At 45.9% G+C, this 18043-nt stretch overlaps 1 protein-coding gene across 3 annotated transcripts in view; it reads right to left on the bottom strand.

Annotated features, from left to right (window-relative positions):
• LOC129842647 (microtubule-associated serine/threonine-protein kinase 1-like) overlaps nucleotides 1–18043 on the bottom strand; it is a 96430-nt gene that overhangs the window by 53937 nt on the left and 24450 nt on the right. Inside the window, exon 1 of one of the 3 annotated variants that reach the window (XM_055911273.1) lies at nucleotides 14235–14474. The exons of the other annotated variants lie outside the window; for them this stretch is intronic. Within the exon in view, the coding sequence (XP_055767248.1) occupies nucleotides 14235–14254 (20 nt within the window). The 5' untranslated portion in view covers nucleotides 14255–14474. Of the gene's footprint in view, nucleotides 1–14234; nucleotides 14475–18043 lie in introns of those variants that run through there. 3 annotated transcript variants of the gene reach the window in all.

The raw sequence follows: 18043 nt of genomic DNA, 5'->3' as shown, positions 1-18043 counted from the left end.
AGAGAGACTGGCATGCATAGTATTTATATCAGCCCTCTGATTACAATGAAGAGCAAGACATGCCGCTCTGTTCTGGGCCAGCTGCAGCTTAACTAGGTCTTTCTTTGCAGCACTCGACCACGACTGGACAACAATCAAGATAAGATAAAACTAGAGACTGCAGGACTTGCAGTGTGGTGTCAAAAAAGCAGAGAATCTCTTTATTACGGACAGACCTCTCTCCATCTTTACAACCATTGAATCTATATGTTTTGACCATGACAGTTTACAATCTAAAGGAACACCAAGTCTAGAATTTACTTTATACTTTGCACTCGGACTTTATGACATTTGACCCACATCGCATCTCAATACATGACCCTTGAACTTCTATGAAATCACATTATACTAAAACATGCAGATGAAACATCAAATAATCTGGTGTGTGGGCAGTTTCATAAAACATCATAATCTGTCATATAAAGCGATTTAATCTACTGTATCATAATCCATTTAATCCAGACATCAGGCTCAGCCAGTAGCAGGCAGGCAGTCAGTCAGTTCAGTCAGTCAGCCGGTGGCAGTCAATCAGTCAGTTTGATAGTCAGTCAGTCAGTAGTTGACAGTAGTGTTATCAGTCAGACAGTCAGTCAGTCAATCAGTAGCTGACAGTAGTGTTAACAATGAGTCAGTCAGTAGTTGACAGTAGTGTTGCCTGTCTTGAGTGATCTGTGATTTCTAGACATCAATAACCCTTGCTGTGTCTTCTGACTCTTTACCTCATGAGGTCACACTGTAATACAAATCACATTTGGTAAAACATGATGATGAAGCAGCAAATCTGCTGTGTGGGCAGCAGTTCATAATCCATGATAATCTACTGCATCACATCACCAGGCTACAAACTCTTCCGGTGGCAGGCAGTCAGTCACTCCGACAGTATTTGACAGTAGAGTTGCCAGTCAGTGCGTGGTTGTGTGATTTATAGAGAATCAATGGCCCATGCAGTCTCTGTCTGTCTGTGGGTTCTGGTGATCAGTCAGAGTAACAGAGGAGAAAGCTGTGATAACAACTGATGAGAAAAAAGGCCAAATGGCAGTGTGTGTGTGTGTGTATGACTAAATCAAAAGTTCTCCCATGTCACCCCGCTCCTCCGCACACTCCACACTGGCTTCCAGTCGAAGATCACATCCACTACAAGACCATGGTACTTTCCTACGTAGCTGCAAGAGGAACTGCCCCTCCCTACCTTCAGGCTATGCGCAAACCCTACACCCCAACCCGAGCACTCCGTTCTGCCACCTCTGGTCTCTTGGCCCTCCCAACCCTACGAGAGTGCAGCTCCCCCTCAGCCCTGTCAAAGCTCTTCTCTGTCCTGGCACCCCAATGGTGGAACCATCTTCCCCCTGAAGCTAGGACAGCAGAGTCCTGCCCATCTTCAGAAAAACATCTGAAACCCTACCTCTTCAAAGAGTATCTTTGGAAGGTTAACAGAAGCCTGATGCTGGTGGCAGGAAAAAGAAGGACCGACTGTTTGATATCTCGACCCATCCTCGGCGCCATGTTGCACTGCGCTTGCTGTCCAGGAGAACACAGACAACACTGTGGAAGCCCGGCTCTTCTGAAGACTCAACTGATCCAGGATCGCCAGAGTTCTAACTATCACTTTTGTGGCTGAACCGACAAAGGAGTCAGTGACCTTTCCCAGGTCATATCCGTAGACTTGCGCTCCATGTCGACGATGAAGTCAAGAACAAAGTGGACGCGGCGGAGCTCCCTTATGTGAAGATGCTGAACAGAGTCCTGCCCCAGGACACCAGGATTCTCGACTGGTCACCTGCTGCGGAGAGATTCAGTGCGTGCTGCGACTGTCAGTCCAGAACCTACCGGTACTACTTCCCATGCTCTGGATGTAGTATTGATGGCAGCGGCTGCCTAACGCTATGAGGGCACCCACGACTTCCGCAACCTGTGCAAGGAGTGCTGCAGTTCCAGAGGACCATCCTGTCTGCCACGGTCCAGTCTGTCCATCAAGCTCACCCTACCATGCCCACTGCCACAGACCCATAAGACCTATCATATTTGAGATCAAAGGACTGACCTTTCTCTATCACCAGGTGTGGTGCATGATGGCTGTGCTGCTGCTGATTGGCCAGAAGCTGGAGGCTCCAGAGATAGTGGATCAAGTCCTGGATGTGGAGAAGAATCCCAGGAAACCCATGTACAGCACGGTGGTGGACTTTCCCTTGGTGCTGTTCCACTGCCATTTTGAGGTGTTGAGCTGGCGCAGAGAGGCTGAGGAGGTGAACCACTCCCTTGCCACGCTGCAGCAACACTGGACCCAGATAGCAGTCAAGACCAGGTCCCCCCCCTTACTATAACTGAGATATGTGGTTGTGCCACCTAGCTATTTTAAGATTTAAGTCGCTCTGGATAAGAGCGTCTGCTAAATGACTAAAATGTAAAAATGTAAATGTAATGGAAAGTCAATGGAACACGTAGCTAAAATATCACGGCTTAGTTCCATCTGTCTTAGCCTGGAACGCACTGTGATGCTCTCACAGCCTCTCTCTTTTAAACCTGCCTTTGAAAGAGGATGAGAGTGAAACCTATTGTCTATTCTGTGAAAGAGAATGTAACCCACTGGGCATACCACATCATTTCAATGTGGAGAATTGGGTAATATTTGGTAGATACGTATCAATAAGATTCCAACCTATTTTCGCCCACTCAAAATGACAGCCAAACGTTTGTTGAATGCCCAATGTGTCATCACTATGCTTTCAACCATCTAAAAGCCCAACCAAATTCTAATGGAAAATCAATGTCGGATGTTTTGGTTTAGTTGTCACCTAGATGTGTTATCACTGCGCTTTCAACCATTTAAAAGCACACTAAAGTTCAAATGGGAATACAATGTCAGATATTTTGTTTATCTATACAACAACTTAATATTATTTTTTATATTCTTTTTTGATGTGTTATCACTGTGCTTGATCTAATAGCACAACCAAATGACCTGGATTGCAGTTAGTTGAGATTGCATTAAAGTACATGGTGCAAGTGATCAATGCAGTAAAGCCTTACATTAGGCTGTCTTACAAAAGTAATATACTGTCTTTACTGTCTTACAAAAGTAATATAGAATTCTGTTTGGTTGACAACGCAACCAAATATCAACATTTGAAGGAGAAGTATCTGCTGCTTGGATAGTTCCATCTGAGCCACTGGCTTAATCCTGTTCTTTAACTTTTATTTTTGGTTGAGATGGAGACGTGAATCCAACATATAATTTGTTAACTTGTCGACAAGGTAATAGGCTATTTACCGTACTGCAAAAGTGATATTGAATTGTGTTTGATTGTCAACACAAACAAATATCAAGTGTTGAAGGAGATCTTCTGCTTGGTTAGCTCCATCTGTGCCACTGAGTCTGGCTTTAGTTCCAGTTTGTCTACAAATGAAGAATTTATCTGTTGGTGTCACGTCTCCATTTCAACCCAAAATGTATGTTAAAGAATAGGAAAAAATCAAATCAAATTTTAAATGCACTTTAAATACAGTTTGATTTGATTTAATCCTGTTCTTTAACTTTTTGTGGTTGAGATGGAGACGTGAATCCAACATATTTATAATTAACTTGTAGATTCTATTTGAAATTAACCAGAGCTTGAAACCCTAGGCCTTTATGTATTGCCTATTTTTAGTTGAATCCTGGGCTGAATTTATAGAATAGCTGTTGATGACTTCCCAAATGTTATATAGGCCTAAATAGCATCATTGATGTTAAGTATGGTTACATTTAATTTGCTCTGTTGAACCTCCCCTTTGGAATGACTTCGATAGCAAGTGAATCTTTTAAAACCGATTAAGGATCGGACCCTATTTCCAATTTTCGCCTAAAATTACATACCCAAATCTAACTGCCTTTAGCTCAGGACCTGAAGCAAGGATATGCATATTCCTAATACCATTTGAAAGGCAACACTTTGAAGTTTGTGGAAATGTAAAATTAATGTTGGAGAATATAACACATTAGATCTGGTAAAAGATAATGCAATGTATTTTTTTGTACCATCATCTTTGAAATGCAAGAGAAAGGCCATAATGTATTATTCCAGCCCAGGCACAATTAAGATTTTGGCCACTAGATGGCTGCAGTGTATGTGCAAAGTTTTAGACTGATCCAATGAACCATTGCATTTATGTTCAAAATGTTGTATCAAGACTGCCCAAATGTGCCAAATTGGTTTATTAATAACTTTTCAAGTTCATAACTGTGCACTCTCCTCAAACAATAGCATGGCATTCTTTCACTGTAATAGCTACTGTAAATTGGACGGTGCAGTTAGATTAACAATAATTGAAGCTTTCTGCCAATATCAGATATGTCTACATCCTGGGAAATGTTCTTGTTACTTACAACCTCATGCTAATCGCATTAGCATACGTTAGCTCAACCGTCCCGAGGGGAACCCACCAATCTTGTAGAGGCTTTAGGTGAAGATTTCACAACAATAATTCTCACGATAGCAGATTGGTCGTAGTCAGTGACAAATATTAAAAATAAGCTGGGCTTGGTTAAAACCCTGGATGTGAGACCAAAGGGATAGCTGCAGATCAATCAACTCTCCAGTAAGAGATGCTGTCCAGCCTATTGCATTCTTATAGTGGATATTACCTTGAAGATCTGACGTTGTTTCAAAGGTACACTATTAATACAAAGGTATGTGGACACCTCTTGAAATTAGTTGATTTGGCTATTTCAGCCATACCTGTTGCTGACAAGTGTATAAAATCAAGTACACAGCCATGCAAACTCCATAGACAAACATTGGCAGTAGAATGGCCTTACTGAAGAGCTCAGTGACTTTCAACGTGGCACCGTCATTGGATTCCACCTTTCCAACAAGTCAGTTCGTCAAATTTCTGCCCTGCTAGAGCTGCCCCGGTCAACTGTAAGTGCTGTTATTGTGAAGTAGAAACGTCTAGGAGCGACAACGGCTCAGCCGCGAAGTGATAGGCCACACAAGCTCACCGAACGGGACCGCCGAGTGCTGAAACGTGTGGTGCGTAAAAATTGTCTGTCAACTAGCAAGTTCCAAACTGCCTCTGGAAGCAACGTCAGCACAATAACTGTTAGTCGGGAGCTTAATGAAATGGGTTTCCATGGCCGAGCAGCTGCACACAAGCCTAAGATCACCATGCGCAATGCCAAGCGTCGCCTGGAGTGGTGTAAAGCTCACCGTCATTGGACTCTGGAGCAGTGGAAACGCGTTCTCTGGAGTGATGAATCACGCTTTACCATCTGGCAGTCTAATCTGGGTTTGGCAGATGCCAGGAGAATGGTACCTGCCCAAATGCATAGTGCCAACTATAAAGTTTGGTGGAGGAGGAATACAGCATACAATGACATTCTAGACGATTCTGTGCTTCCAACTTTGTGGCAACAGTTTGGGGAAGGCCCTTTCCTGTTTCAGCAAGACAATGCCCCCGTGCACAAAGCGAGGTCCATACAGAAATGGTTTGTTGAGATTGGTGTGGAAGAACTTGACTGGCCTGTACAGAGCCCTGACCTCAACCCATCAAACACCTTTATGATGAATTGAAAGGCCGACTGCGAGCTGGGCCTAATCGCCTAACCTCATTAATGGTCTTTTGACTGAATGTAAGCAAGTCCCCGCAGCAATGTTCCAACATCTAGTGGAAAGCCTTCCTAGAGTAGTGGAGGCTGTTATAGCAGCAAAGGGGGATCAACTCTATATTAATGCCCATGATTTTGGAATGAGATGTTTGACGAGCAGGTGTCCACATGCTTTTGGTCATGTAGTGTACAAATGTAACATAGTTTGTCTGTGTTGAAAATTGGTTACAATGATGACATAATCCTGTGTTTGAAATTTTGAGGGAAACAGTTGAGTGAAATTTTACCCACAAAACAATGTAGTTGATGACTTTTTTCAAATCCAATGTATTTTCCTCGTATATTCCAAATCACAATACGTTGACAAATTACATTTAAAAAACATCGCGAGAAACAGAGAAGGGGACTGACAGAACAAGAAAAAGTAAGGAAGAGACATAAAAGGGGAGGAAAGAACCAAAAAGAGAGTAAGGGGAGGATGACATGTAGAGGGAATGATAGCTAGTTAGAGGAGAGTTGTTTCCTACTGTACCCAATCTGGCGGCTGTCACCAGGTCAAAGGTCAAATCAGTGGTAATGACTCGTGTGAAGAGCGATTATCCCCCGTGCAGGCCCCTAACTGGCACACTGCCATTAGTCTCACATATGAGTGCACACACACACACACACACACACACACACACACACACACACACACACACACACACACACACACACACACACACACACACACACACACACACACGCACACGCACACGCACACACACACAGGATACCAACTGAGTGTATTGTGCTCTTTGTGTGGGGAACAGTGAATAAAGTAGAGAGAACAAGAGACGGAGTAAAAGAGAAAGGTGAGAGTGCACCACTTCTCCTCTTCTCACATCATTTCATTTCTGTCAATTGCAGAGCAGACAATATTTTATTTACTCCCCAATCATAGGAAGATACTGACATTGACACTTCTGATGCAAACACACACACACCGACCCACCCACCCACACAATCCTTGAACGACAAACCAGCTTGTGTTTAAGTTCACTATGTTTTATGGTCTGGTTAATTGCTTTCTAAATAACTGCTCAACATGACTATATGACTATAGTTCCTATACCAAGGCCATGTCCACAGAGACAACACACAGAGGACAGCTATCATTACGTCAAGACAAACAGTGTGTGTGTGTGTGTGTGTGCGTGCGTGCGTGTGTGTGTGTGCGTGCGTGCGTGCGTGCGTGCGTGCGTGCGTGCGTGCGTGCGTGCGTGTGTGTGTGACTTAATGGATGTCCATATATACTGTACGGGCAGCATGGTGATCTGTAGTTTCAGTAGTCCTACATCTTATGTAACCGCAATTAAAAGAAGATGAAACAGACTGGATGTCTGCCCATACTGCGTGTCTCAGGGAGGTTGGGATATGAAAAAACACATTTCAAATAGGACAAGCACCCACCAAAGTATTATTATAATTATTATATTGATGATTATTATCATTATTATAATGATAATTATTATTATTAAAGGGACTGCTAGTCCAGTATATCATAGTAGACTGTTCTAAAGACTATGTGCAGTAATTCCCAACCCATCTATACGGGTATATCATCACGGTGGACAGTGTGTTTGTATGTGTGTGTGTGTGTGCCTCTGTATGTTTGTGTGAGTACATGTCTATACAGTAAGCATGAGTGTGTGCTGATGTAACGTTAACGTTAGTGTCGTCTTCTGCATGCTGAGTCACAGGGCAGACAGGACAGTCTGCAGACCTTTCTGATCGTTAGAATATTGATCGACCCGAGGCCATTTCCTGTCAGGTGACCTTTCCATGACACTCCGGGTTTCTTAATGTTTACCGCTGTCTGATGTGAAGCAGTGAAATCAGAGGTCACAGTCAAGCCACAATATGGAGTTTGTGTGTCAGTCAATCACTATTGTCTATTGACTTTCTCTGACACTTCCTCTGGATTTCTTAAAGGGGGACTGCAACATTTCCTGCTGTCTGGAGTCAAGAAACTGAGTCAGGGAAAGGGAGGGAGGAAGGGGGGTAGAAAAACTGAGTAAGAGAAAGGGGTAGAAAAACTAAGTCGGGAGGGAGGGAAACTGAGTGAAGGAAAAGGGAGGCCAGGCGGGAGGGAGAAGAAAGATAAGAAAAAATGGCAGTGAAAATCTGAGTGCTCCAACCTTCCCATCTAGACCAATTTAGTGAGAAACATTGTCTAGTCCTTTGAGGGCCTACGCTGCTCACAGCAGGGTGTTCTTTCACATCCACTGATAAAAGGGAAGGAAGACATGGACCGTGTCCCAAATGGCAACCTATTCCCTGTACAGTGCACTACTTTTGACCACGACCCATAGGATTTGGTCAAAAGTAGTCCACTATGTAGAGAATAGGATCCATTTGGGATGAACACATGTTGTCCCCTTTACACTATAAAATGAGGATGCCGACAGACAGACAGAGAAAAGTCTGGCCCTGCTAGATAGCTACAGTCAGACCTGGGTTCAAATACTATTTAAAATCAGTAAAATACTTTGATTGTTTGCCTGCCTGGAGTTCCAGATGGACAGGGTTTAAAGTATTGGGACTATTCAATCAAACACAGATGAAGTATTTTAAATTATTTCAAATAGTATTTGAACCCAAATCTGGTAGCTACATCATCTAAGAGGATGTCTGTCTCTATCTGTCTATCTAGCTATTTCTCTGTCTGTTTGTCTGTCTAGCTACAGTAGCTAGCATGGCGACAAGACATGACAACTCTGGCCTGTAGGTCTGTCTGTCTGTCTGTCTGTCTATTTAAGATGACAGGGCCTGGAGCTGTCTGAGAGAGAGCGTAGCCTTCCAGGGGAGTTCTAGTTAGGAAACACATCAGTGAGTCTGACTACAACACATCTGGAGCCCAGGCTGTTAAACCAAAATATACTGACTGAGCTAACCACGACGGAAGCTAGCAAATTGCTACCGCTAGCACACTTTAACAGCAATAGGATAGTCCACAACAGGGATATTAGGTCCATGTCGCAGCTCTTTAAGCCCATACAATGAGCTAGCGACAATGCTAACAAAATGTTAATGCAAATGTTCCTCCACAAATGTAGAAAGGCCTATAGACATTTTTCTCAAAGAGGAAAGGACTATCATGACCCTTTATAAAGGTGATATGCCTCTTTAAGACACTATTTTTGTCATGTTATTGTTATGCTTTTGAAACAATGGGTGGGCAACTGCGCTCTATTATAGTCTTTCATTCAAAATGATGTCAGTCACAGGCGCAGAGGTTTAAAACAAACAGAATAATGAAAAGGCTATGTTATGCCTTGTGGTCATACTGTAGGCCTGAGGCAGTCAGTTACCCCGTTTGAACTCTCCTATCATGATTTATGACAAAGTTATGTAGGCTATTCTTGAGGTGTCAAAGCGTGCCTTCAAGGCAGCCATAGTGACACAGCAGAATCAGAAGCAAATTGAGGCACTGAAGTATCTTTACTGTAATATCTATTGACTGAACTGAGGTAAATGTTTTCCCCCTTTTGAACAGTCCTATTATTATTGATGACAAGGTTAGGCTTTTTTAAGTGTAAAAAAGAAAATGTGTCTTCGAGGTAGAGTGACACAACAATCATCAGAAGCTTGGAGGGACAGTGCTATCTTGTGTACTGTGTATTGACTGAAAGCTATATTGAGCCTGGGAGGTGGTGGGAGGTGGTGCATTAGACTGGGAGGTGGTGCATTGAATCAGCTATAGCTTTTGTTAACAGACCCTTATGCAGGCAGGGGTTGCATCCCAAATGGCACCCTATTCCCTATAGTGCACTACTTTTGACTAGGGCCCATACAGTGGTAGTGCACTCTCTAGGGAATAGGGTGGCATTTGAGACCCACACAGGTTAAATGACCTGGAACTATTACCTCGTTAAAATATAATTGTATACGTTCCAAATGTCACCCTGTTCCCTATGTAGTGCACTATTTTTGGCCAGGGCCCATAGGGAATAGGGTGCTGTTTGGGACACAGAGCAGGCAGTGTCATACACACCGAGTCTAAAGGACATTTAATATCATTATTGATGATGCGTATGGTTAAGTGGTTGTCAAATCCTCCACCACGGAAAACCATGTTCTTTGAATAATACATTTATGTAAAATTCTGTACTGCTGTATATTAACACGAATACTTTTCTTATTATGACAATGATTGAATTATAATGCTTAGCCTTGGATCATGGACTCCTTTCCATCAACAAGCCACATACGCTACAGTCAGGGGTTTAAAGAACAAAAATAGGACAGCACTCCGGACAATACACTTAAATTAACATATTTTTATTGCCGAGGGTAAGAGCCTTTCCTCAGCGTGCATATGAGGCAACAGCAATCAATATCACCACAATTCGACAGGTATTCAGCACCTGATCTAAGTTTATATAAGGTGGAGTGGAGCACGTTGTTTATCTTTACAGTCAGTTGTTTACCATATCAATGTTGTGAAATACAGATGGATGAGAAGATTATTACTCAGCTATCATGATGAGAAACCAAGTAATTACCAGTACACTGAGTCACTAACGGTTTTGGGGGAGCTAGTGTGTACACCTGCTATCCAAAAACATCCAAAGTGATGTACTCCCTGTGCTCTGTTTCGACTACTGCCCACCTGCTAGTACAAAGGTAGGATATTAATTTGAGCCGGTTGCTACAGCAGGAAAATAATCCTGCAGCAACAGGAAAGGTTAATTATTACGTGGATTATAATTAATGGTTGATACATTTTTCGTGAGGGGAAATCAAGTGTGTTAAACAAGTTAAACATTTCCTGCATTGCAGGAAAGTTCTCCAGTAACAGGGTGATCAAATTAAGATCCTACATCTGTAGCAGTCATATTCCAATAGCGCACAGAGAGAACTACACCAATCTTCTTTCACGTTAGCTAGTCTGCTAGTGTACGTAGCTTAACACAGAGGAGAGAAGGCTCTGTGCATAACCACAACATCAATAGCATTGATTGACTGGGGGCGTAGGGTTAACAACATGGTGGCACACAACTGATATGACTGCAATGTAAATCTGGACTTCAACAACGTTGCAATGTAAATCTATAGAACACACACCTGATGAGGGGTTACATGCAAACACTCTTTCTTTCTCTTGTTCCCTCTTTCCTCTATACTAGCTTTCAAATGACATTCTATGAGGAAGACAGAAAAGAGAAGAGAGCGAGAAAGAGAGATCGAGATCGAGAGAGAGAACAAATTTTGAGTATAGCTAAATTTTGAGTACAGCTAAAAAATAAAAGAAGAAAGAGTGTAAGAAAAAGTAAAGACTAAAGAAAAGAGAGAGTGTGTTTAGAGTGCTGAGTTAACCCCAGTGGGCTGCTGTTAAATGTAGGCCCAGACTGTACCTCAGGCTCTGCCTTTCATTTTACACCCCACTCCTTCTTCCCCTCTCCTGTTCTGCACTCCTCTGCTTCGTTCTCTCTCTCCTTCCGGGCACGGGCACAAAGCATCTTCCTTCTCTAATTGAGACAGCCTGAGAGAGTCGGCCAAGAACGAGCGGCTTGCAAACACACACACACACACACACACACACACACACACATGCAGGCAGATAGTGACACACACTCACACTCACACACAAGCACGCACACACATACTGTACATAAACACTGATATACCCTGATAAGAACATAAGACACACTACCGCCCACGTTATGCTACTAGCTACACACACAAACATGCCTTGCATGACAAGTAAGTACAACAAATCTGTGACCTACTACATGGAGTGCAATTTAATGAAGATCAAGCCATCATCATAAGATCAGGGAACAATGTTTCCTCCTGGAGAGAGATTCATACAAAGAGATTACAGAGATAGAGCTGTAGAAGAAACCTTGAGACAGGGTGCTGGAGGTATTATCACACACACACACACACGCACACACACACACACACGCACATGCACACACACACAGAGAGATGCACACATACACACACACAGAGAGATGCACACATACACACACACACACACACAGAGAGATGCACACATACACATACACACACACACACACACACACACACACACACACACACACAAACCTTGAGACAGGGTGCTGGAGATATTATCACACACACACACACACACACACACACACACACACACACACACACACACACACACACACACACACACACACACACACACGCACACAGATGCACACACACACAGATTCACACACACAGATGCACACACACAGATGCACACACAGATGCACACACACACACACAGATGCACACACACAGATACACACACACACACACACACACACACACAGATAGAGACACACACAAACACTGCTGCCATCGGACAAAGGGATTTATACTAATCCTCCTATGAGCAGATGAGATGAAGTCAGAAATAAAACGCTGCAGGACAACTGGGATTGTGTACTATGGCAGATCGAGAGAGAGAGAATGATGGGAGGGAGGGAATACAAAATAGTGGTAGAGATGGGGAAGGCGCTCTAGCCCAGACACCACAGTATATATAGCACAGTATTGACCCTCCTCTACAGAAGCCTCTAGCCCAGACACCACGGTATATATACGCTCCTCTACAGAAGCCTCTAACCCAGACACCACGGTATATATACCCTCCTCTACAGAAGCCTCTAACCCAGACACAACAGTATATATAGCACAGCATTGACCCTCCCCTACAGAAGCCTCTAGCCCAGACACCACGGTATATATACCCTCCTCTACAGAAGCCTCTAACCCAGACACCACGGTATATATACCCTCCTCTACAGAAGCCTCTAACCCAGACACCACGGTATATATACCCTCCTCTACAGAAGCCTCTAGCCCAGACACCACAGTATATATACCCTCCTCTACAGAAGCCTCTAACCCAGACACCACGGTATATATACCCTCCTCTACAGAAGCCTCTAGCCCAGACACCATGGTATATATACCCTCCTCTACAGAAGCCTCTAACCCAGACACCACGGTATATATACCCTCCTCTACAGAAGCCTCTAACCCAGACACCACAGTATATATAGTACAGCATTGACCCTCCTCTACAGAAGCCTCTAGCCCAGACACCACGGTATATATACCCTCCTCTACAGAAGCCTCTAACCCAGACACCACAGTATATATAGTACAGCATTGACCCTCCTCTACAGAAGCCTCTAGCCCAGACACCACGGTATATATACCCTCCTCTACAGAAGCCTCTAACCCAGACACCACGGTATATATACCCTCCTCTACAGAAGCCCCTAACCCAGACACCACAGTATATATACCCTCCTCTACAGAAGCCTCTAACCCAGACACCACGGTATATATACCCTCCTCTACAGAAGCCTCTAACCCAGACACCACGGTATTTATAGCACAGCATTGAATCCTATCTCTGACAAGTGGCTAGGCCACTGACCAGACACAAACCTTCAGAGTCCTGTGTATGACTGCCTGTTGTTTGTGTGTGTAACATGTCTATCAATCATCTACAACAGTGTTTCCCAACCCTGGTCCTCCAGTACCCCCAACAGTACACATTTTTATTGTAACCCTGGACAAGCACACCTGATTCAACTTGTCAACTTATCATCAATCCCTCAATGAGTTGAAGGAGGCGTGTTTGTCCAGGGCTACAACTAACCTGGAGGACCAGGGTTGGGAAACACTGACCTACAACATCCCAAATACATGTGCATCACCAACATGCTCACAAAGGGAGGTTCATTACATCATATGGAACAGAGAAAATCATGCACACGTGCGCGCACACTTAGGGTTCAAGGGCACATCAACAGATTACTCACCTAGTCGACTCGGGATTCGAACCGCCGACCTTTCAGTTACTAGCCCAACGCTCTAAACCGCTAGGCTACCTGCCGCCTTATGCCTTATTAAACTTGTAAGGACTTTTTGGGGACCAAAAACTGATTTCCATTCAAAATCCTATCTTAACTAATCTCTAACCCTAAACCTAACCTTAAACCTAACCCCTAACCCTAATTCTAACCTTAACCCTAAACCTAACCCCTAAGCCTTAAATAGCCTTTTTTTAAATGAGCACTGGCAAAATGTCCTCCCTTCTCTGAATTTTAGTTGCTTTACTATTCTTGTGAGGACTTCTGGTAGTAAAACGTGTACACACGTACACACGTACACACACACACACACACACACACACACACACACACACACACACACACACACACACACACACACACACACAGTGCCAATACGAGACAGAGGGACAACTGTGACACAGCATGAGAGCTGGCCGGAGGTTGACAACCATCACAACAACAACAACAACAACACCTTTATTAAACCTCCACCTAATGCTATGACAAGACAGACGGAGAGGGAGATGGAACCAGGTCCACGGTGAGAGACAGAGAAATAAAGACAGAGAGATTCAGAGAGCTTTGCGGTTAATGTTATCCCTACACAGAGAGACAGGGGGTGACAATAGAAAAGAACTGAGAGAAGACAGACCGATAAGCAATGAGATAAAAGGAGAGAGAAAGAGGGATGACACCAGGTCTACAGTAGAAGGGAAAAAACAGAGAAGCTCTGCCATTACCTTTTCGTACGTCGAAACATGTTGCTACAGGATGCGCTGTGAGGCGCTGCTTTGGCAAACCCACAGGAGACTAGCTGAGCCACACAGACAGACAGACACACAAGCAGCAAGGCAGTCAAGAGGCTGAATACACACTCCACAGCACCAGCATGGCAGCCTGACGGGGAGTGTGTGTGTGTCAGAGAGAGGGAAAGAGAGAGGGTGGAGAGGAAATGTCAGCAGAGCTACAGACAGCGAAAGAGAGCGAGAGAGTGAAAGAGAGAACGAGAGAGGGAGAGCGAGACGGAGAGGAGGAGAGAAAAAGAGGGAGGGAACAGACTGCCTTGCTTCCCTCTCGGAAAGAGGGAGGATTCCGGGGCTGCTCTCAAGGGCAGGAAGTGTAGAGCGATGGAGAGAGGTGGGTATAGAGAGTAATAACAGCAGGGATGTGTGTGAGTGTGAAAGCTATCTGAGGGAGGAGAGCAGAGAGCAGTGGACTGTGGACTAATGTAAATGACAAGACAGAGGAAGAGAGAGAGGGAGGGAGGGAGGGAGGGAGGGAGGGAGGGAGGGAGGGAGGGAGGGAGGGAGGGAGGGAGGGAGGGAGGGAGGGAGGGAGGGAGGGAGGGAGGGAGGGAGGGGGGATGAGGTGACAGCTTGGTGTGTGTGTGTGTGTGTGTGTGTGTGTGTGTGTGTGTGTGTGTGTGTGTGTGTGTGTGTGTGTGTGTGTGTGTGTGTGTGTGTGTGTGTGTGTGTGTGTGTGTGATGACAGCAGCACGGGAGGTGCAGCTACCAGAACAGAGACTGGTACTTATTGAAAAGCTTGAAACAGCAATTGCAGTAGGAATCGGATGACAACAGCAATAGGATATGTCATTTTGTACCCTACCCCTCTCCTCTCCTACCCCTCTCCTCTCCTACCCCTCTCCTCTCCTACCCCTCTCCTCCCCTACCCCTCTCCTCTCCTACCCCTCTCCTCTCCTACCCCTCTCCTCTCCTACCCCTCTCCTCTCCTACCCCTCTCCTCCCCTACCCCTCTCCTCCCCTACCCCTCTCCTCCCCTACCCCTCTCCTCTCCTACCCCTCTCCTCCCCTACCCCTCTCCTCCCCTACCCCTCTCCTCCCCTACCCCTCTCCTCTCCTACCCCTCTCCTCTCCTACCCCTCTCCTCCCCTACCCCTCTCCTCCCCTACCCCTCTCCTCTCCTACCCCTCTCCTCTCCTACCCCTCTCCTCCCCTACCCCTCTCCTCCCCTACCCCTCTCCTCTCCTACCCCTCTCCTCTCCTACCCCTCTCCTCCCCTACCCCTCTCCTCCCCTACCCCTCTCCTCTCCTACCCCTCTCCTCTCCTACCCCTCTCCTCCCCTACCCCTCTCCTCCCCTACCCCTCTCCTCCCCTACCCCTCTCCTCTCCTACCCCTCTCCTCTCCTACCCCTATCCTCTCCTACCCCTCTCCTCTCCTACCCCTCTCCTCCCCTACCCCTCTCCTCCCCTACCCCTCTCCTCTCCTACCCCTCTCCTCTCCTACCCCTCTCCTCTCCTACCCCTCTCCTCCCCTACCCCTCTCCTCCCCTACCCCTCTCCTCTCCTACCCCTCTCCTCTCCTCTCCTACCCCTCTCCTCTCCTACCCCTCTCCTCTCCTACCCCTCTCCTCCCCTACCCCTCTCCTCCCCTACCCCTCTCCTCCCCTACCCCTCTCCTCTCCTACCCCTCTCCTCTCCTACCCCTCTCCTCCCCTACCCCTCTCCTCCCCTACCCCTCTCCTCCCCTACCCCTCTCCTCCCCTACCCCTCTCCTCTCCTACCCCTCTCCTCTCCTACCCCTCTCCTCTCCTACCCCTCTCCTCTCCTACCCCTCTCCTCTCCTACCCCTCTCCTCCCCTACCCCTCTCCTCCCCTACCCCTCTCCTCCCCTACCCCTCTCCTCTCCTACCCCTCTCCTCTCCTACCCCTCTCCTCTCCTACCCCTCTCCTCTCCTACCCCTCTCCTCTCCTACCCCTCTCCTCTCCTACCCCTCTCCTCTCCTACCCCTCTCCTCTCCTACCCCTCTCTTTCATTCCCCTACCTCCCTCTCCTCTCATCTCTTGCTCTCTCTCCTTCCTCCCTCCCCAACAAACAACCACCCTGCCATTTTATGAAATCCTTCCTTTTCTCCAACAAATGTATGATGATCTGTGACATCATACATTTGCAGTAGATATTGCAGGAAGGAGCATTGAGTGCAACAATACCACACACACTGCCAAGGGAAAACGTCACCATGAGGACACACACACTGCCAAGGGAAAACGTCACCATGAGGACACACACACTGCCAAGGAAGAACGTCATCATGAGGACACACACAAGTGCACAGGCGCACACACACACTCGACAAAATAATTAAACAAATCCGACAGTCCAATTGCAATACTACACACACACGCAAAACACACACAAACACACACAGTCAAGGGAGAACGTCATCACGGAGCGCTAAGATAGGAACAGAGAGCACAAAATGATTCAACAAATCTTATCCACATAGCAAATGAGATGATACTAAATGCTGACCAGGACTGACAGTTGCACAGCAATGCTGATGGGACTAATTCAATAATAGATGCCCCTCTAATGTAGACTAGGGCTGCATCCCAAATGGCACCCTATGGGCCCTGGTCAAAAGTAGTGCACTATATAGGGAATAGGGTGTCATTTGGGACGCAGACTAGTAGGAAGTCTGAGCTGAGAGATAAAGGCTGTGGCTGAAATATACAAGAGGGGGAGACAGCACTCGTGCATATCAGTGAAGGGAGGTTAATACGGTTGCAAAATTCAGGTAACTTTCCAAAAATCCCCAGGTTTTCCAGATATCCCAGAATCAGGAAGGAGTAAGCAGGTAATCCGGAACCTCAAACCAGGATTTATGGACACTAATGATGACTAATGTACAAGTATGTGTGTATCTGTACTGCTTGGCTGACATGGTAGTTTGGGGAAACACAGTAAGCAAAGATACAGAGAGACAGAGGGAGGAGTCTGATCTTACAGAGAGAGAGAGAGAGAGAGAGAGACACTGGGAAAGCGACACAGGAGTTCCTAGCTTCACCCATGTTCAGTGTCCTGTTGTGACATCTGCTGCCCTGAGGTAAAGGTCAGAGGTCATGGACAACACCCACCTGACATGGTGGGGAGGGTCACCGATCACCATAATGATAAAAAACATATTGTGAGTCACTGGTCCTTAGACCAACTTCAATTTGCTTACCGTCCCAATAGATCCACAGACGATGCAATCGCCATCACCCTATTCCATCTGGACAAGAGGAATATCTATGTAAGAATGCTGTTTATTGACTATAGCTCAGCATTCAACACCATAGTACCCTCCAAGCTCATTATTAAGCTCGAGGCCCTGGGTCTGAACCCCGCCCTGTCCAAGTGGGTCCTGGACTTCCTGACGAGCCGCCCCCAGGTGGTGAAGGTAGGAAAAATCACCTCCCCTCTGCTGATCCTCAACCCTGGGGCCCCACAAGGGTGCGTGCCCAGCACCCTCCTGTACTCCCTGTTCACCCATGACTGCGTGGCCAAGCACACCTCCAACTCAATCATCAAGTTTGCAGACGACACAATAGTAGTAGGCTTGATTACCAACGATGACGAGCCTACAAGGAGGAGGTGAGGGCTCTGGGAGTGTGGTGCCTGGAAAATAACCTCTCACTCAACGTCAACAAAACAAAGGAGATGATCGTGGACTTCAGGAAACAGCAGAGGGTGCACCCCCCTATCTACATCGACAGGACCGCAGTGGAGAAGGTGGAAAGCTTCAAGTTCCTTGGCGTACACATC

The sequence above is a fragment of the Salvelinus fontinalis genome, unplaced genomic scaffold (assembly GCF_029448725.1).
Source record: "Salvelinus fontinalis isolate EN_2023a unplaced genomic scaffold, ASM2944872v1 scaffold_0059, whole genome shotgun sequence".
Taxonomy (NCBI): domain Eukaryota; kingdom Metazoa; phylum Chordata; class Actinopteri; order Salmoniformes; family Salmonidae; genus Salvelinus; species Salvelinus fontinalis.
The sequence above is the reverse complement of the archived record's forward strand: the minus strand, read 5'-3'. Positions and strand labels throughout refer to the sequence as shown.